This window comes from Sander lucioperca, chromosome 5 (genome assembly GCF_008315115.2).
Source record: "Sander lucioperca isolate FBNREF2018 chromosome 5, SLUC_FBN_1.2, whole genome shotgun sequence".
In the NCBI taxonomy this organism is placed as follows: Eukaryota; Metazoa; Chordata; class Actinopteri; order Perciformes; family Percidae; genus Sander; species Sander lucioperca.
Window position 1 is genome coordinate 5,020,029 of NC_050177.1, and position 19,423 is coordinate 5,039,451.

Genomic DNA, 19,423 nt, shown 5'->3' on the forward strand with positions numbered 1-19,423 from the left:
GCCAAAGAGCCGCATGCAGCTCGAGACCTGCAGGTTTGCCACCCCTGACCTAATCTTTCCTCGACTAGGCCTATTTGCATATGCACGTCAAACAGCCCGTAGGCCTACATAGGCCTATTTGCCATGGAATTTGGCAGTAATGGTGGAAAAAGTAACAGACCGGGGAACATAGGACCCTTTTTTTGAAAAAGGGTCCTATGTTCCCCAGTCTCATACAAAGAGGGGAACATAGGACCCAGGGAACATAGGACCCGGGGAACATAGACACGCTCCCCCGCCGTGGACCTCACATAGTCGAGGCTGTGATGTAGCAACATATTTCAGCTATGTTTCTGTTTGACTAGAGTTTAACTAAGCTTCTCCTGTTCAAAGCTGTAGCGGCAATGCAAGAATCCTTTTTGTGAATCTGTATTCTTATTTCTTTGACGAGGTGGAGACCTACCTACCGCTTTGCTGTAGTTGCCAGCAAATTGCAAAACACACCCGTCATTTTGGCCCGGGTCTATGGCCCCAACTGGGATGACTGAGCATTTATATCCAAATTTTTCACATCGCTCCCAAACATCATCATATCATTGTGGGTGAAGATTTTAATCTGGTCCAGGAGTCCTGGGGCCTCATGTTTAAACGTTGAGTACGCACAAAAAGCTTGCGTACGCTGGTTGTCACGGACACTTTGTGAAGTATTAAAAATTAACTTGACGTGAGAATGTGCGGGCCGTCACGCAAACTGTTGAGCAGACGTGAGAATGTGCGGGCCGTCCGCAAAGTCTTTTCTGGCTCTGTAACATGGCAAATTCTAACTGAAAAGTGCCGAAAATCACCAAATATTACAAAATAAAGTTTCTACTTCACTTACTGGCAGACGTCTGTAAGGTTGTCTATGAAAAAACATAATTATATGCGCTGATACTCCATAAAAGTTTGATCATTTATGTGGATAATGTTTCACATCTTTCACACTATTAACGGTTTACTTCGCAGGCTACTTAACCTCTGTTAAACATGAGGATGGGAAATAAATGAAAAACCCACTTAGAAAATACTTTCAGTCATCCTCTGTATTTCCCATAGATGAAATATCTTATTCACTGTGCAACAAAAAGATCGGCACGGAAAAATGCAATAGTGCCTGTGATTCTGTAGTTGCTGAGGCTGAGACATCCATGGCGTACAGCAGGTGGGACGCACGGTTCCATCTCCCCAGGAACAAACGCTGTGTCGGGGGGGGGCAAACTCATGTGATGTGTAATTGATCCCGTGGATGATTTGTAGGCTATTATTATAACAAGGTGTACCCGGTCCACCAAACACTGGGCCGTCTTGACTGTCTTAATTCTGTTGCTGTAGTCCTATTTACTATTTCATTATTTCATCCATGCGTGGCGCAGCAGCTCCGTGCGCACTGTCACCTGCCGTGGAGACGCTGGCCTCACCAACCTCTCCTCCTCTGAGTTGGGTCTCCCTTGCGCTGGACTCAGTTTCACTGAGCGTACTAACACTTAGAAAATAAATAAATGGCATTACATCAGTGAGTTCAAACTGCTTATTGTGCGTAATTTGGACTGACACTGAGATGCATGTTGTTCTGTAACTGGTGTGGCGCTGCCATTATTCTCTTGATTTCCAGTTCAACATTAGACTTTTTATTTTAATTTCTACCATGGTTTGGTGCATTCACTGCCCGTTCACCATTTGCCACTCTGGGCATTTTCTTTTATTGCTTATCCAAGATGACAAACCTCCAAACAGAACTTTTTTGTCCTCGCCTCTACCTCCGCGATCAGCACCTCAACCTCACAGTTGGTGAAGTTTTTTTTCCCCGTCTGCAGCGGTTTAACCCGTTGTGATTGGACGAAGAATGACGTCGGGGGCGCATTTATAGTGATTTCCATATTAATTCATGGGAGGAGGCAAGGCGGGAAGGAAAGCTGCGCAGGACCTGGCGTACGCCCGGTTTTATACATGTGAATATTTCTGTGCGTAGGTACTTTTCAAGTTTTGGCCGTACGTCATCTTCTGGTATGAAAGCTGCACAATCTTTTATACATGAGGCCCCAGGACCCTATACTGGACAGATCGAACAAACCGTACTCCATAACTAAATCAGCCAAAATTCTGCATGCCTTTGCCAAACGACTTGGGCTCACTGATCCATGGAGGCACACGTCTCCCACGGCCAAATCATTCTCTTTTTTTTCTCATGTGCACCACACCTACACTCATATAGACTTCTTTCTTCTAGACGATAGGCTGCTCTCTAAGATTAAATCCAGCGACTACCACAGTATCGTAATATCAGATCACGCAGCAACCTCCCTTGATCTCTACTTTCGCGCTCACTCTAACCCCTTCAAGAAGTGGAGGTTTAACTCCTCTCTACTAGCGGAGGATCACAATAAGCAATTCCTACACTCTCAAATCACTCTATTTTTTGAGCTGAATGATCTGTCGGACACAAACAGAGGCATACTATGGGAGGCTTCTAAAGCCTATATCAGAGGACAGCTTATCTCCTTTGTTTCTAATTTAAAAAGAGTCGAAATGTCCCGAACGTCGGACTTACTACGGAAAATTAAGGACATTGATGACAAACATGCGGCCGGCCTAGACCCTACCCTTTACAGAGAACGTCTTAGGCTGCAAACAGACTTCGACCTTTTATCTATGAATAAATCCAAGCTTCATCTGCTCAATTCTAGACAGCGCTTTTGTGAGTCAGGGGATAAAGCTGGGAAGCTTCTGGCTCATCAGGCCAGAGCCGAGGCAACCTCACGGTTAATTCCTGCCATCAGAGCTGACTCAGGTGAGATCCACACTGATCCTGCCAACATGAATGAAATATTTGCCAAATTCTATGCTGAACTGTATACCTCTGACTGCCCTCCCGTTGCAGATGACACGCTTAATGATATAACCTTCCCCAAAATAGATGTCGAATCCGCGAATCACTTGGGTGGTCTTATAACCCCCGCTGAGGTTCTAGGAGCCATTAACTCGCTACAGAGCTGTAAATCCCCAGGACAGGATGGCTTCACTGTAGAGTATTACAAAACATTTTCCGCTCTCAGGCCAGTCCTGAAAGAAGTGTACAACGAGGCATTTCGATATCGTCGCCTGCCGGACACCATGTTGAAGGCCACTATCTCCCTAATTCTTAAGAAGGGGAAAGACCCCATGCTCTGCGGCAGCTATAGACCAATCTCACTCCTCAATGTGGACCTCAAAATTCTCTCAAAGGTTCTTGCACTCCATCTTCAACGGGTGATGCCCTCCATTATCTTGCTGGATCAGACAGGGTTCATGCCTGGCAAACAGTCTTCCCACAACACTAGACGCCTACTTAGCATCATTCACTTGTCGAGTAATGATACCCTGGAAATTGTGGTGTCCCTCAACGCCAAAAAGGCCGTGAGGAAGAGTGGGGGTACCTATACAAGGCAATGGACAGGTTTGGCCTGGGCGACAATTTTATCCTTTGGGTCAGATTATTATATTCATTCCTGATGGCCTCATTTCAAACTAATGACACATTGTCTCCCCTTTTCTCACTCCGGAGAGGCACCAGGCAGGGCTGCCCCCTGTCGCCACTCCTGTTCGCTATCGCGATAGAACCTCTGGCCGTTTAGCTTCACTCGGAGGAAGGTTTCAAAGGCATCACACGGTCTGGCACAACTCATAAAGTTTCATTGTATGCGGATGACTTGCTCCTGTACATCTCTAACCCAGCCGCCTCGCTCCCTGTGATTTTAAACATTCTGGAATGGTTCGGTATTCCGGCTACAAGCTCAACTATCAGAAAAGCGAGCTCCTACCAATAAATTCTCTGGCTATGCAGCTCCCACGCTCTTTATCGTCATTTAAGTGGGTGGAGGACGGATTTCGCTACTTGGGGTTTTTTATTACAAAGGCTGTATCAGACATGTTTCGCAAGAACTTCTTACCTCTGGTCGAAAAAACTGAAAGCGATTTTGACCGCTGGTCGGTCTTACCGCTCTCCCTTGTGGGCCGGATAAATTTGATTAAGATAGTTGTCCTCCCCAAATTTCTTTAACTTTACCAGCACATCCTGGTACTTATTGTTAAATCTTTTTTTTTTTTTATTTCTATGGGGCAGCAAACCTGCTAGAATCCGAAAGGCGATACTACAGTCTCCGAAGGCTGAGGGGGACTGGCGCTCCCTAACTTCAGACGATACTACTGGGCAGCTGATTTGCAGAAACTCCTATACTGGATGAGCAAGGACTGCGCCTCACTACCTGGCTGGGTATATTTGGAAAGGGCGAGTTCACACCTTTCACTGCGGTCGGTCCTCTGCTCCCAACTCCCTCTGCCTTCAACATCTGTGGGCACATGCCCGATTGTATCCCTCTCGCTCAAGATCTGGAGTCAGGTTAGGAAACACTTTGGCTTACAGGGCCATTCCGTCTTGTCCCCACTGCTTAAAAACCATGTCTTTACACCTTCAAGTTCAGACCTGGCATTCAGGGCCTGGCACAGTAATGGTATTGTCAGTGTCAAAGACCTATATAAGGATTTGCATCCTTCACTGAACTCTCCTCCCTTTAAGATTTTCCTAAGTCACACCTCTTTTGCTTTTTCCAGATTAGGGACTTCGTCCAGGGAGACATTCCCCCACTTTCCAAACCACCCTCCCAAAACCCTGACTGATTCCCTGGCAATAGATCCCGACCGAAAGAAATGCGTTTCTGCATTGTATGTTCTATTATGCTCGACCTCCGCGAACCCTCGTACTTTGACAAAAAATGGGAGGGCGATCTGAACATGACTATTACGGACCAACAATGGGACCTTGCTCTGACTATGGTTCACTCATCCTCCATATGTGCTCATCATGGCCTAATCCAATGCAAGGTCCTTCATTAAGTCCACAACAAACAAATCCATAACAGGTGTAACCAGTCTCCTGCCAACCATACTCATATGTTTGTCTTGCCCTAAATTAACAACTTTTTGGATGAGCATTTTTGATACCATGAGTAGAGTCTACGAGCACATTATCCCCCCTAACCCTTTGTCAGCCATTTTTGGCATTTCCCCTGACGCTAACCTCCCTGTTACACTGAAGCGGGCCCTGGCGTTTACATCTCTGCTAGCCCGGAGACGGATCTTGCTCAACTGGAAGCTTTCCCTGAAGCGGGTCCCCGTTTTGGACCTGTACTGGGTTGGTTTGCAGGTAGGTAGGGGACCTGAAGGGAAGTGACATATCAGTTCCACTATGCTGTATTGACTTTGTTCACTGTGTTGTGTCACTTTTGTGTTAAAATTCAAATAAAAAAAGTTGGAAAAAAAGAAAAAGAAAAAAAGATTGTGGAGTACTCCCGGGACATGAACACCTGTTTCCTGGGTGAAAGTCTTGTGTTTTCCCAGACAAACTCCGCTCCCCACTCCTTGAAAAAACGGTGTTTTATGAGCCATTCATCGACCCCTACCTCCTCCCTACATGGACGCTCTTATACAGCAGCAGTCAATGTGATGCATACAGTAATAAATACATGGAATACATACAAATTACAGTGCATTACTTTTCGTAGCTATATGTACGAATGGTTCATTAGAACAGGCTGTGAGAAAAGATGTACTTGGAATCTATGTGAATCGACCATTCAAATTGACCAAATGACTACTGTATACTGTCAGAAAGTGCTGTTCAATGCAGATGTATCACTTATCCATCACCTTTGGTTTTTAATTCAAGAGCATCATGGGAATCAAAAAATGAGGTGAGAGATAGCATCATAAGAGATACAATCAGATTCATCAACACATACAGAAAATCCATCTAGACTTATAGGAAGGAGTTTGTGTGCGTGTGCGTGTGCGTGCGCGTGCGTGTGCGTGTGTGTGTGTGTGTGTGTTGTGTCCCAGCTGATCTGGTCAAGGTTACTCATGCAGACAAAGCTTAATTAAAGCAGAGCAGGAAGAATACACCCAGTGGCATCCTGCCCAGCCTCAGTAATCAAACCCCAACACACCTGCTTCACACACACACACACACACACACACACACACACACACACACACACACAATCAAGATGGCAGAGATACAGATGTACAGCCACACAAACGCCCTCTTTGAAATTGCTTTCAGAAAAACATTCCCTGTGCTGTTACTCAGAGTCGATCAGAAAATGGTCACTTATTACTCATCAGCCAGCCTCATAGGAGCAAAGAAAGAAAGATTCATGAATCTTTCTTTCTTTGCTCCACAGGCATGTGTGGATGATGATCACCATCCACACATGCCTGTGGGACTCCAGGTCTGTCTCTATGCCTGTGTGACAAAGGACCAGAAGGTCCAATAGATAACTGTTGGCTACAAGTCTTCTAAAAACAATTACCCAAAATGCTGTGGTTGCTGATGAGAAATGAAAAACTGGTAGAGAACGACTGACGCACAGTTAAGACTAAATCAGAAAATACTGAACAGTAACAGTACAGCCTCAGTAAGTCTTAACCAAAGCAGAGGTCAGGATCACTGACATGACTATACCAAGCTAATGCCAAGTACTGTTAATGATAAATGAAGATTATAATATTGTAAAGGTTTCTTTAAATACATTTATTTTATAAATATTATCATGTTAAAAAGATATAATAGCAATGCAAATGCTGGTAATGCTATGAATATTTATGGGCCTAATAATAATTAACTAATATAGGCCTAGTGCTAATGTTATATATAATAATATAAACAAAACATTAGTTTTTCAATACATTTATACTTGTCAAATAATAATTGTTTTTCATTGTGCAGTAGCTTTATAACACCACTAATAAATGATAAATTGATTGTTAATTAAACTTAAGTTAATCGTTATTTTACTGTTAAACAATGAAATGATTTGTTTACTAATTATTAGTAATGTTATAATTTTATTTTATCATCAGTTTAGTGTAATATAAAATAATTAGTTCATGCATTAAGACAGATGGTTAATATTTTGTCAATGGTTAATAATGGTTTTGTAAACCATCTATAAACATTATTTGGATGGGTTTATAAAGTAATGCTGATAATAATTAGTTAATAATTAATAAGTGGTTAATAAAGCATCAGATATTGCCATTCAATCATTATATGACCATTGATTATTTGTGCACCGATAATAACTATCTAAAACATGTTTATAGAAGCTTTACAAATTATTGATTAACCATTACCAAGGTATTATAATCATCTGTTGCAACTTTATAATCGCCATCCAAAGAATGTTTAGTGACAGTTTACAAACCATTTTGGTAATCATTAAACATGATGTTAATGTTATGATATGTGCAACAATAATCTAACATAAATTCTAGCATTACTAATAATGTAAGCTAATAATCATTTCATTGTTTGTTAACAGTAAAATCACTTTTAAGTTGAATTAACTATTCATTTACTATTTATTAGTAATGATATTATAAAGTCTTGTCTTATTTTTAACATCTCTATTATTATTTCATTGTATCATTCATTTTCATCATAAACAATATGTTTAAATAGCCTAGTTTATAATAATAATGCTAATGCTAATACTGCAAAGAAAATAACAGAGTTCATAATATGCTAATAATAACAACGCTAACACTAATAATGCTGCTAATATTCATTTTGTTCACAATCATTGCAATGCTGATACTGTAAAGAAATCATAGTTTTATAAATACATCGCTGTTTATAAATTATTAATTGTATTTATCAACTAAGTAATACATTGTATCATTATATTAGATGTTTTATTATATTCGATAAAAACGGGTTACAATAGTCTGAAAAATACAAAATACTTAAAATAATTATTATTATTATTCTGACAATGGTGATATTGCATCAGAGTTCTGAGTGAGAAGCTGGAATACATGGCATTTATTTTGAGTCATCTTTAAATGATGACAGATAATTAGAAAACAGATTTGTAATGAATAGACGTTATAGACGTGTCGTTACTGAAATCCAGTAACATCGCTGTAAGGATTTTAAATTGTCCTTCCTATCTGACGGCTGTGGATATCCAGGATGAGCTTTGGTTGGCTCTTCTCCCGGTTCTGGTGACCTTACCTAGGCAGTGTGGTTCATTGCCACTCCAGTAGGGGGTGCTAGCATTGCGGCAGGTCAGCAGACTGGAGCCCTGCAGCATGTAGCCACTGAGACAGGAGAAGAAAGCCTCGCCTCCGGAGTGGAGACTGCTCACTGATACATCGCCATAGAGAGGCCGCCGGGGGAAGACACAGCTCAACACAAAAGCTGCAGAGACACAGAGAGAGACAGACATGAAAGAGTCAGAGAGACAGAGACAGAGAGATAGAAACAGAGAAAGAAATGAAAGTCAGAAAGACAGAGGCAGAGAGACAGAGGCAGAGAGATAGAAACAGAGAAATAAATGAAAGAGTCAGAGAGACAGAGAGATATAGAGGTAGAAAGCCAGATACAGAGAAAGAAATGAAAGAGTCAGAGAGACAGATATAGAGATAGAAAGACAGAAAGAGAAAGAAATAAAAGAGTCAGAGAGACAGATATAGAGATAGAAAGACAGATACAGAGAAAGAAATTAGTCAGAGAGAGAGAGAAAGACAGACGAAGAGACACAAAGAGAGATCATTAAGCTGAAAGGCAGTGAAATTTCAGCAAGAGCTGAAGTTTGGTTTCAGAAGTTGAAAGGACTCAGTGAAGTTATAGTTTAAACTAGCGGCTCATGCGTCATACCAAAAAAGATTCCTGCCAAATTCCATACAGCCAAGCTCAATGAATAAAATGGTCTTCTTTAAGCTATAAATGGTTTGGGTCACGGGAGATTTGTTTTTCACACAAAAATCTCAAAAAGTCTTAAACAACTCCTAAAGGTATTGGTGAAAGGATGTGAAACAGCAGAAATGGGCAAAACTGTATCTCACTGTATTAAAAAAAAAAAAAAAATCAATTTTGCACATCCACTCATCCAGATTTGGCTTGCTGGGCATTGAGAGGACACTACTAGCCCAACTTTAGAGATTCACCCAAACTCCCAAACTGTGAAAGTGGAAGGGGGAAAAGCAGAGGCCCGGTCCTCAGTGGATGTTATGCCACTTATTAATTTCAGGCATTGAAAAAAAAAAAAAAAAAGAGCTGAATCAAAGAGTACAGAAGAATTGCCCATTCCTGGGAGGGATTATGCTATCTGGTTGAGAACAGTATTTCTCTTAAATCCCCTGAGAACTTGGCTCCCCATCTTAAAAATTTTAACATAACATTGAATATCCATTGCTCAATAAGACATAATCACAGTTAAATATCAAATCTTTAGATATTCTTTATTGACTTATTGAACACTCACAATACTCAAAAACTCAGCCTATCTCATCACGCCGGTATAATGTGTAGACAGAGCCCTGCACACTTCTTACCACTGAGAAGAAATACAGAAATCTCTAATGTGAAACAACCAAAACGGTTTTAACTTTGGCAGAAAATATACTGGTACAATTAGAGGAAAGGGTATGCCTACAGTTAGAGGCATGTCTAATAAACTACAGAATATCCTGTTAAATACAAATTGAGTTTTTGACACACTCCCTTATTTAGCATCCATCAAAGGTAATTTGCATTCTACAATAGACTGCTCACTGTATCAGATCCTTTACTATGTTAAAATATCCACCACAAGCTACTCCACTGTATACTGTACATTCTCATAATGTATTTATAGGATCTTATTTATGTAAATGTGGCAAAAACCCCATAGGCCCTGACTTTTGACAAACTGTCAGTGTCAAATTGATTTTTAATTAAGCTGTCTGCTTAAACAGAGGTAAATAAAACAACAAATGTCCCGTGGACAATACACAGCAACACTACAGGGACATTTAGTGTGCCAGTGTCCCCCCGTGGCTCCCACCTGCTGATTGGTAAGGTAGCATTTACACACACAAAACACACACGCACACACACACACACACACACACACACACACACACAGACCTGTCACCTCACTGCCAATATGTGGGACCATGTGTAGGCTGGTTCTCAGGTGACCAGTTAACTATCTGGCTTTTTTATTGCCCATTATTTGTCTTCCTTCAGCCTCCTGGCGTTCAGCCAAACATATTAATAATATATTTCTGCTAAAGACTCTGATCCATCTCACTGTAATTGTCCTAGTTTTATTGTTAGCCCTCGGATGGCTTGGCAGTAGTGCTGCTATTGATTCTGTCTGTCGGGGACAGCGCGGTGCCTCAGGCAAGGAAATATGTAGGGAGATGAAATAGGGCAATAAATGACAACCTCGGACCTCGGGTGCCTCCGACACTCTGTTAGAGCTGAGGGATGTTTGCCAGCTCTATAGTGTCTCACAGAAATAGAGATAAGAAGAGCAGTTTTGGTCTTTATAGTATTTCTCATTAGAGCAACGTCCCAGAGTAGTGCTGCCATCCCATAGCAGCAGCTGCTGGAGCTGTGTCCTATCACTCCCTGGGCTAGTCATTACCATGGTCAGCTGTAGCTATTAATATCAAGGCCAACCAAAAACTATGAAGCTCATAGCCTCACTGGAGAATTGCAAAGAGATAAAAGAGCCATCAAGCTCACATTAGCTAGTTAACTATCCATCAAGTTACCAAACAAGCTAAGTAACTTTATAACTGCTAACATAGTGGAAAATAAACAATTTTTTGTCATGACTAATTTGACTAAAAACAGCTGATTATTTTTTTTGGGGTACATCAACTTATCAGCCCAAACATTTAAAGGGTCCTTGTTTAAAACGTCACATTTTTAACATTTTTAACATTTACTAGTAGCCAAATCCAGAGTTATTAAACTAGGCATGATGAACGCGCATGATGGACGTGAGCAGACCCGCGGGACTGCGCCCGCACATGTCGCCCTGTACTGCACATGCCTATATGACTGTTCTCCCGAGGTCCTGTAGCTGTAATAATGGATATAGCTAATGGTTGTAATTCACCATGTGTTCTATTAATACATCCATGGTATTATCTTATGATACATCCGAGGGATGTATGTATGCTGTAAAGCCTGTAAACGTGGATGTAACGTCATTAGCGTTTCCCAAACTGCCGGGGATATCGGCTAGTAGCTAACATCAGCGGTAGCTATCATGGATGTATTAAGAGAACGGTAACACTGTACATAGCTATTTGCCTAGATAACGTTACTACAGACAGTGATTACATCGCCTTGGTTCTCTCAAAACATCTATCATTTATTTAGATAAGCATGAGGGCGAAGCACTGCAACTTCTGCTACTTGGGCGGAATGATTTGCTCGCAGCAAAGGGCAACCCTCAGATGGGGTGGGTCCTGATGTTGTAGAATAAAGTAATAGTGTGGAAGCTCTGTTCAGTTGTCTGTGGACTTTTTCAGCTAATCGGCTATCTCGGAGCTCCGGCTAACTGCTTTTATCTCTCCACCTACACCATTAACATTAGACCCCTGCTAAAGCAGCATTTTTCTTTTGTTTTATAAGTAATAATAAACACAAACCTAGCTTTAGTTTTGGCACCGTAGCCAAAAATACTTAATGACAGCTGTCTGTTAATAGATTTTTATTTATTTTTACTGCAGAAAAATAGATGAGATTAGATACAAAATGAGTTTCTCATCTCCAGCTACTTCTATAAAATCAACAGTGCAATATTTATATGTTTAATCCCAGTTAATCTCTGTCTCCCTTGAATCATTGTCTATGCTGGTTTCAACTTTTTTACCAACCACCTGTCTCCTCAACCCACTTCCAGCGAAACCTTTTAAAGATCTCTTGGCATTTCTGGGACTAATTCTGAATATTGTCAACTTGTCTCTTACGACTGGCATTGTCCTCTCTAACGTTGGTTAAACCCCTACTGAAAACTGAAAACCACAACTTAACCCAGGGCACGAGCGTTGCCAGAAAAGAAAAACTGTGGGTGTGCTTCAGAAAAACTGGGTGCTCTTATGTTACAACACCACATATACCAGTACGTGCACTGAATGCTGGCCAGTGATTTAATGCTTTTTGGCATCTAAATATTTTGGCATTAGATTACTGTAAGCCCTGCAGCTAAGCAAGTGGGTGTTCGTGCTGTGACATGGTGAAATGAGTATGGTAAATTAAAGGGTGTGTGTATGGGAATAGGGCTGTCTGTGGTACTGAAACAGAGCGATCGATAGATGTCAGTAAATGGTTAATGTCACTGCACACAGCAGAGAGGGAGACAGTTCTGTATGACACGCGCTGGTGTGATATTTTAGGACCAAAGTGATACATAAAACGAAGCTCTCACTGTCTTGGTTACAGTTAGGCTAACTGTAAAAAAAAAAAAGTGATGACCAAATAAAGCCTCATGAAGCATTTTCTTTACTGCCTGAGCCCACTAGATAGTGCTCTCTGAACAACAAAGGGTTTAAAACACACTGAATTGCCATTCCTTGAGCCTTTTTCTTTAAACCAAGAGCGCCATCTAGTGGCCTCAGAAAATAAATAAAATGGTTGACGAAGCTTCATGAAGCTTCTTTTGGCTATCACTATGATAAAGTGTGTGTTCAGATCATTCTGTAGACTAAAGGAAACACTTGTGTAGAACTGATCGTATTAAGATAAAAAAGAATTTCATTTAATCAGGGGGAAATTGCTGGCGTAATGTTCCAAACTGTAAACATCCACAGTCAACGTGTTTCATTTCACTGATCAGAATAACAATTGGCAACATGTGATGCTGAACGTGCATCATATTATTCTATGACTTCAAATGTTCTCAACGCAGAATAAAGATGTGACTGTATAGACACGTTCCTTACTAAAGACGTTCAATCAGTAAAATAAGATCCAAAGGCATTGGGTTTTTTTAAACGCAAATTGGCTATCTGTGGTGGAATTTATATGAACTCATTCTATGTAAGTTGAGACAGTGGTACCCAGGTGTCATTCAGGTCAGTGTCAAACATTACCTCATAACCTTTCCAGGCAGAGGAGTACTTCAACTTTCTGTCTCCATAAATGACGGGAGACGTAGCAGCTGTATGATAAGACTGTGCTGCTTCATCCTGCCAATGTCATGGTAGAAGTTAACACATAACACAATTTGTCTGAGCTGAGATATTTGGGCACCAGCAATATCTTTGTTTACTTTGAAGGTTCAGCTAAACTAAATGACTCCAGAGTTAAGTTCAAACTAATTTCTTTATCCCAAAAAGGGCAATTTAGTTTTAACAGTCAGACCCAAAATAACATTTACACATGAACACAAACAGTAGACAGGAGAATGTCAGAGACAACACACAAGGGCCGGGCAATGAGTGTACATAGTTCAGTTCCAGTAAAGAACAATGATAAAATAAATAAAGTTTCCAGACAAATGGAACACAAGCAGTTGACACCTCAGGATAATAAAATAAGATGTTCATTCCAAGAGACTATGTCAAATACACCTTCAGGAAGACAGGAACTTCAGAGAGTTGGGATGGCACCCACACTGTACTGTGTGATCCTAAACTCTACTCATTTGAGTTTCACTGAATGCTCCTGTGTAATTCATCAAAGTGTCCTGAACCTTCTTCACGTGAGGGAAATGAGTTGTGCTGCTCCTGAGTTTTTCCTTAACACAATTGTTTGAAACAGCAAAAACTCACCTTTATGACCTATGAAAGCCAGTCCCTCACATTTGTTATAAGTGTACACAAATGTGACTCCAATGATGTTGCTCTGTGCCTGATGAATGTCTTAGTAAGCAGTTTTTTTCTAACAAGTGCGCCATATCAACTAAACAGACACTATTTCTGTGGTATGTTTTTTAAATCAATTAATTCAGCTTTACAGGGTTGACAACATTGTCAAACATTGACTATCATGTATGTTAAGTACCACAAAAAGTAAAAAACCAACAATGTGTTTTAGCTCCAAGCCCATACTGAAGATGTAAATCTTTAAAAATGTGATGTAATGTAATTTTATTTAAACAGGGACAGTGTAATTGGACATTGACCTTGTATAAGAACAAGGAGAGATGCATTGCACCAGGTTGTAGCACAAGTGCTATTTTCTGCCCGTAGTCCCTGGCCAGGTAGGTAAAACAATAAATATTCAATGCGAAGTACAAGTGAAGTACAAAACATCAGAATATAAATTTTACAAACACATTCACACCTAATTTACAGTAATACGCAAATATGTGCAAGGTTGCATCAATAAAATGGGCTCAGTCATTCCCATATCCTAAAACCAGTCCCTCCACCCCTTGTGTGCAATGAAATTCCTAAAAAAAACATAACCTCATAAATATAGTTTTATTTTTAAAAAAGGCTCAGTCATTTCCTAAAACAGCCGGTCACTGTGTTTTAAGCAAACGTTACTCACACAGAAGGAAATGGGGCACTGGTTGTGGAATGTCCTCTGTGGCACTAACAGCACTTAGAAATTACAATTGAATCAATTCTCTTGGATCTTTAAAGTGCCCATATTATGAAAAAATCACTTTTTCTGGGATTTGGGGTGTTATGTTGTGTCTCTGGTGCTTCCACACACATACAAACTTTGAAAAAAATCCATCCATGCTGTTTAGAGTGAGATACGGTTTCTGAATGTGTCCTGCCTTCAGTCTCTAGGTGAGCTGGTCTAAATCGGCACGGCTTGTGACGTCACAAGCCAAAACGAGCAGGCTAACCGCAACCATTAGCTCATAGCGTTAGCATGCTAACGCTAATGCTAACGCTAACGCTAGCATGCTACCTCGTTCTCAATAGCAAAGCACTGCTACAACACACACAAGTTCACCATAATCTACAAAAGAACTACTTCCATGTGCACCCTCATTTAGAAGTCTCCCAGCTAATCCTGCCTTGTAACTGACCGAAGTTGTAGAAACAGCCTTTCTTTTACTGTCTATGGAGCTAGCTAGCTGACATGATCTACATCTGAGCTACTGGGCATGTGCAGCGCAATCAAAGATAGTACAGAAGAAGAAGAAGAAAAGATGTCTCACTCTGTAGCTAAAACAGAGACCAGCTGAAAAGAGGATCTGCAGCAGTGAGAGAGAGCACTGCAGTACAACAAAAATATGGTGTTTTTTGAAAATTAAACCATGTAAACCTATTCTGGTACAACCTTAAAATACAATTATGAACCTGAAAATGAGCATAATATGGCTGCTTTAAGCACTGAACTAGGTGACAATTAAAGGGACACTAAAACATTTACTGTTTACAATCAGAACATTATTACTGGACTACATATTGCTAATCTACTTTACATTTTAAGGCTAAGGCCGGTTACACACTGGATGCGTCGCGCAAGCGTGGCGTTTCTGTTGCGTCTCAGACACGTGGCGGCTGCGTGGATTTTTCTGTGTCCTACACACCAGAAGCGTGTCTGACGCGACGCTGCTCCTGCTGCTAGGTACAGGGAGGGCTGATCTCGGGAATAGAGGCGACAGATTCAAACTCTGAAAAATGGTGGGCTGTCTGTTTATAACAACTTTGTGTAGCTGTAAAGAGCCTATATAGCCTATCTGATGTTGGACCATCACTCAGAACACACACTACGTTGTTATTGTAGCCTATCCTACCCTTTATATATAGGCTTGTTCAACGTATGGGGAGAGAGCTGTTAAACATAAATATATAGCCTACTGATTTGATTAAAGCAAGACAACGTCGGCAGTATTGACTGCAAAATATGTTACAGAATATTTTGTTCTGTATGACAGGTGCAATATTTGAAAATCTTTTCTCTGAAATTTTTTATTATATTTATATCTACATTGATGTCAAAACCTAGAGACTTTCAAACATCAAGATGTAATTTATTAATATGTATTCGTGTCTAAATGACATATAAACATATTTTCCTATTCTATTTTGCCTGGAAACGCTTCCAACACGCTCGCGTCTCGCGTGAAAAATAGGCGTCGGTTCTATTTCTAACAGGCACGCGTCTCACGCAGGCAGTGTGTAAGCTCTAACCTGTTAACATGGGAGCCGAAATATAAACGGACACACCACGTGGCTGACACGCTCGCGCGACGCATCCAGTGTGTAATCGGCCTAAATGTTTGTTATCATTAATATGTATATTTTTTTTGACTTATTGATTTTTACATTAGAAATTCTAGCGCTGCTAGAATTAAATTCACTTTTATTGTCATTGACACAATGTGCAGTCACATATGTATCGCAATGTAGGTCATAAACACTTTAACATTATCAACATTTACAGGCTCAGAAATGTGCACATTTTGTAAATGTTCTTGTGCGAATGACCTAGTATATATTAAAGTGCAGTAACAGAAGTAGGAAGGTGCAAAAGTCAGCAGAGTACTTCAGTAAGCTGTTCAATGTTTCCTCTGCTGCTTCTGAGCTGCTAAACCAACACATGAGCCCCAGACTGGCCATACACCAGCTCTGTACAACTGCTGAGAGGAAACGTTGGCCTGCACTGTATCTAATCACGCCTCATGGCCACAGTGTAGATCACAGGGGAAGAGCAATAATTTGAGATGTTTAATGGTTCCCTGTAGCTAGCAGATGTAAATTGAATTTATTTATTTTGCAGCTGCATTGTGATATGGCTTTGATGTGGAAAAGCTTGCTCCGATCAAACTTTATCTCTAATCTCGTTTGCTCCCTCAGAGCATTTTCTTCTGCTGACCATTGGCCTCGCATTACTTTGAGGAGCTGACAACCTGCAGAGATTAATCGTCTCGCAGCTTGGTTTCAGGGCTTCACTCCGGAGCAACTGAGTCTCTGTGCCATAGAGTTTATGGGCAAAAGACACCATGATCTGTGTCATGCTTCATTTATGGTTAATATGTTATGGTTGTCTGAAAAGGTCACTTAGTCACATATGCACATACCAACCTAGTATAAACATTCACTATACATTTCACCTAAAGCTATACTTAACCTTAAAGCAATCTGATATAGGGGTTTGCACAACATCCAGCTTTACACACCATTATCAAAATCATATTTAGTGTATCATATTAAGTAGGGGTCGACTGATACTGGTTTTTCAGGGATACCAATACCGATTATTGGTAGTTAATGAAACAGATGACCGATATTTGGAACCAATATGCATATACAGTAAAAATTTAAATCTTTGTCAAAATTAACATTTTGGAAAGTTATAAATTCCAACACAAAAAAAAAATAAAGTAAAATAAAACACCGAAAAGAGATAATCTGCAAATTGCCAAATATTGGCCCTGATAATCGTCCAGGCCAATAATTGGTTGATCCATAATATTTTGTTTTATTTAGTGAACAATTTTGTATTTTACATAAATGTTTGTGTTTAACTAGAGCTGCAAAGATTAATCAATTAATCGATTAGTTGTCAACTTCTGATTTAACAACGATTTTGATAATCGATTAATCGGTTTCAGTCATTTTTACATAAAAAGCGACCCAAAATACGTAAAATAAAATGACCCAATATTTGAAAAAGAAAAATCTAAAGTCTAAACCTAAAATTTGACCTTGACCTGATTTTTGTGATAATATTTTTAAAATTGGTTAATAAGGCTTTAAAAACGACCACCAAAACTACAGTAAAGCTCATGAGATAACTTTTAGTGAATTACTGTTGTATTACTGCTGTTTTAACTGTATTGCAGACGTTTTCTGCATTGTCCTAATTTGGCTGCAATCCACTGGGAGTGCAGTCTGAGTCTTGACAGGGAGAAGAGCAGAGCAAAACAAAGAGAGAGATGGAGAGGACCTACAGTAGCTACTCTGAGGAGAATCCACTGGGGCTGCACCTCGCATCTCTCCATCCTCAAGAGGCCATCAACAATGATAAATAGCCAACAGGAAGGAGAGGATGAAGGCACAGCCCATAGATCATACATAAAGCAGAGGGCCGCCATGATGCAGGATGAGCCAAATAGAAAAGAACAAGGGAAGAAACAAAGTGCTGGCAGACTGTGGTCTAATCTATGTTGCAGTGAAAATGCAGCTCTCTTCTTTATTCCCCCACTCACTGAAAGTCAATGAGCCATAGACATACAGTAGAACCCCCACACCAATCCATTTTATTTATGCTGTACAGCAGCAGCCTCTCCACTCTGCACTGGCCTGCGGCTGCAGTACGTGGACGTGTTGTTAAAGCAAGATCATCCTGCTGTTTCTCTTTCAATTAGCCTAACATGGTGGAGCGCTCAACCTCCCACCCAGAAGTAAATCACCCAGCAGCACCTAGAGCCCTCGTCCACTGATGGCCAGCTGCTCTACGGGCCAGTGAAAGGACACGTGGGGTTAGTAATGATAGGGACACTGGAGGAACTCCTGTGGTGAACTATCAGCAGTTGATGCTAAGGTCTTCCCTGCAGCCAACCATTGAGGATTCTTATATGACGCACTATCCAGTCCTACGATAAATGTTTTTTTAAGAATATTTTTTGGGCTTTTCAGCTGTATGCAGGAAAGGACTGAGCCTTGGTACATACTCCAAAACTCACTATGTTTCTATTTTGGCCCTGCTAGAATAGGAATTACACTGCCAGTTAATCTGTAAGTCTAACACTTTAGCAGAGAGAGAGTCATCAACAACCAGTCAGATTGCCACAGAAGCTGGTATGGAAACTAGTGATGGCCAAATGAAGCTTCATAAAGCTTCGTGAACCATTTTATTTATTTTCTGAGGCTACTAGATGGCGTTCTTCGTTTAAAGAAAAAGGCTCAAGGAATGGCAATTCAGTGGGATTTCAACCCATTGTTGAACAGAGAGTGCCATCTAGAGGGCTCAGACAATAAAGTAAATGCTTCATGAATCTTCATGAGGCTTCATTTGGCCATCACTAATCATTTGATAAAGAATGTATTCAAATAACGTTGGTCACAGGGTTTGACCCTGAACTTTTCAAAAAGGGAACACAGGCATACAGAGTCACAGATATAGGGATGGGCAACATCTATTGTGTTGGCCTTCCAAATTGCAGATTTGTGCAAACATATTTACGAAAATAAAGTCCATGTACAAAAAATATTAACAGTTGTGTAATTACCTCATGCTCCAGTGTAAATCAGTAAATGTTATCAGTAAAGGAAATACTTTATGAAGCTTCACGATGCTTCATTTGGCCATCACTAGTTCTCTGTACTGACACTGACTACAGCTATGGAGAAGGCTCTTTGGAGTTGGATGTTAAGGTGCTGTCTGCTAAAGATTTGCAGCCTTTTAGTCACTGATAGATTAAAGAGATGTGTGAAACAACGCTGCTAAAAATGACATTACTGCAGATTGTATTTTAACACGTCTGGAATGTAGCAAAGAAATAAAATGTAAATTTGTACAAATGGCTACTGAAACTAATTTATAGTTGCTGTTGAGAGGAAATTGTGTCTGTGTGTGAGAGAGAGAGAGAGAGAGAGAGAGAGAGAGAGAGAGAGAGAGAGAGAGAGAGAGAGAGCGAGAGCGAGAGCGAGAGCGCAAGAGATAGAGAGA

General features: G+C 40.5%; 1 protein-coding gene and 1 pseudogene across 1 annotated transcript in view; both read right to left on the bottom strand.

Moving 5' to 3' along the window:
- Positions 1-9,995, bottom strand: part of LOC116059056 (seizure protein 6 homolog) — a 97,665-nt gene extending 87,670 nt beyond the window's left edge. The window contains exons 1-2 of the mRNA XM_031312049.2: positions 9,965-9,995; positions 8,069-8,254 (exon numbers count right to left, since the gene is read on the bottom strand). Coding sequence (XP_031167909.1) covers positions 8,069-8,254; positions 9,965-9,995 — 217 coding nt within the window. The remainder of the gene's footprint in view (positions 1-8,068; positions 8,255-9,964) is intronic.
- The window catches only part of LOC118495060, a 1,111,612-nt pseudogene that overhangs the window by 919,749 nt on the left and 172,440 nt on the right, over positions 1-19,423 (bottom strand).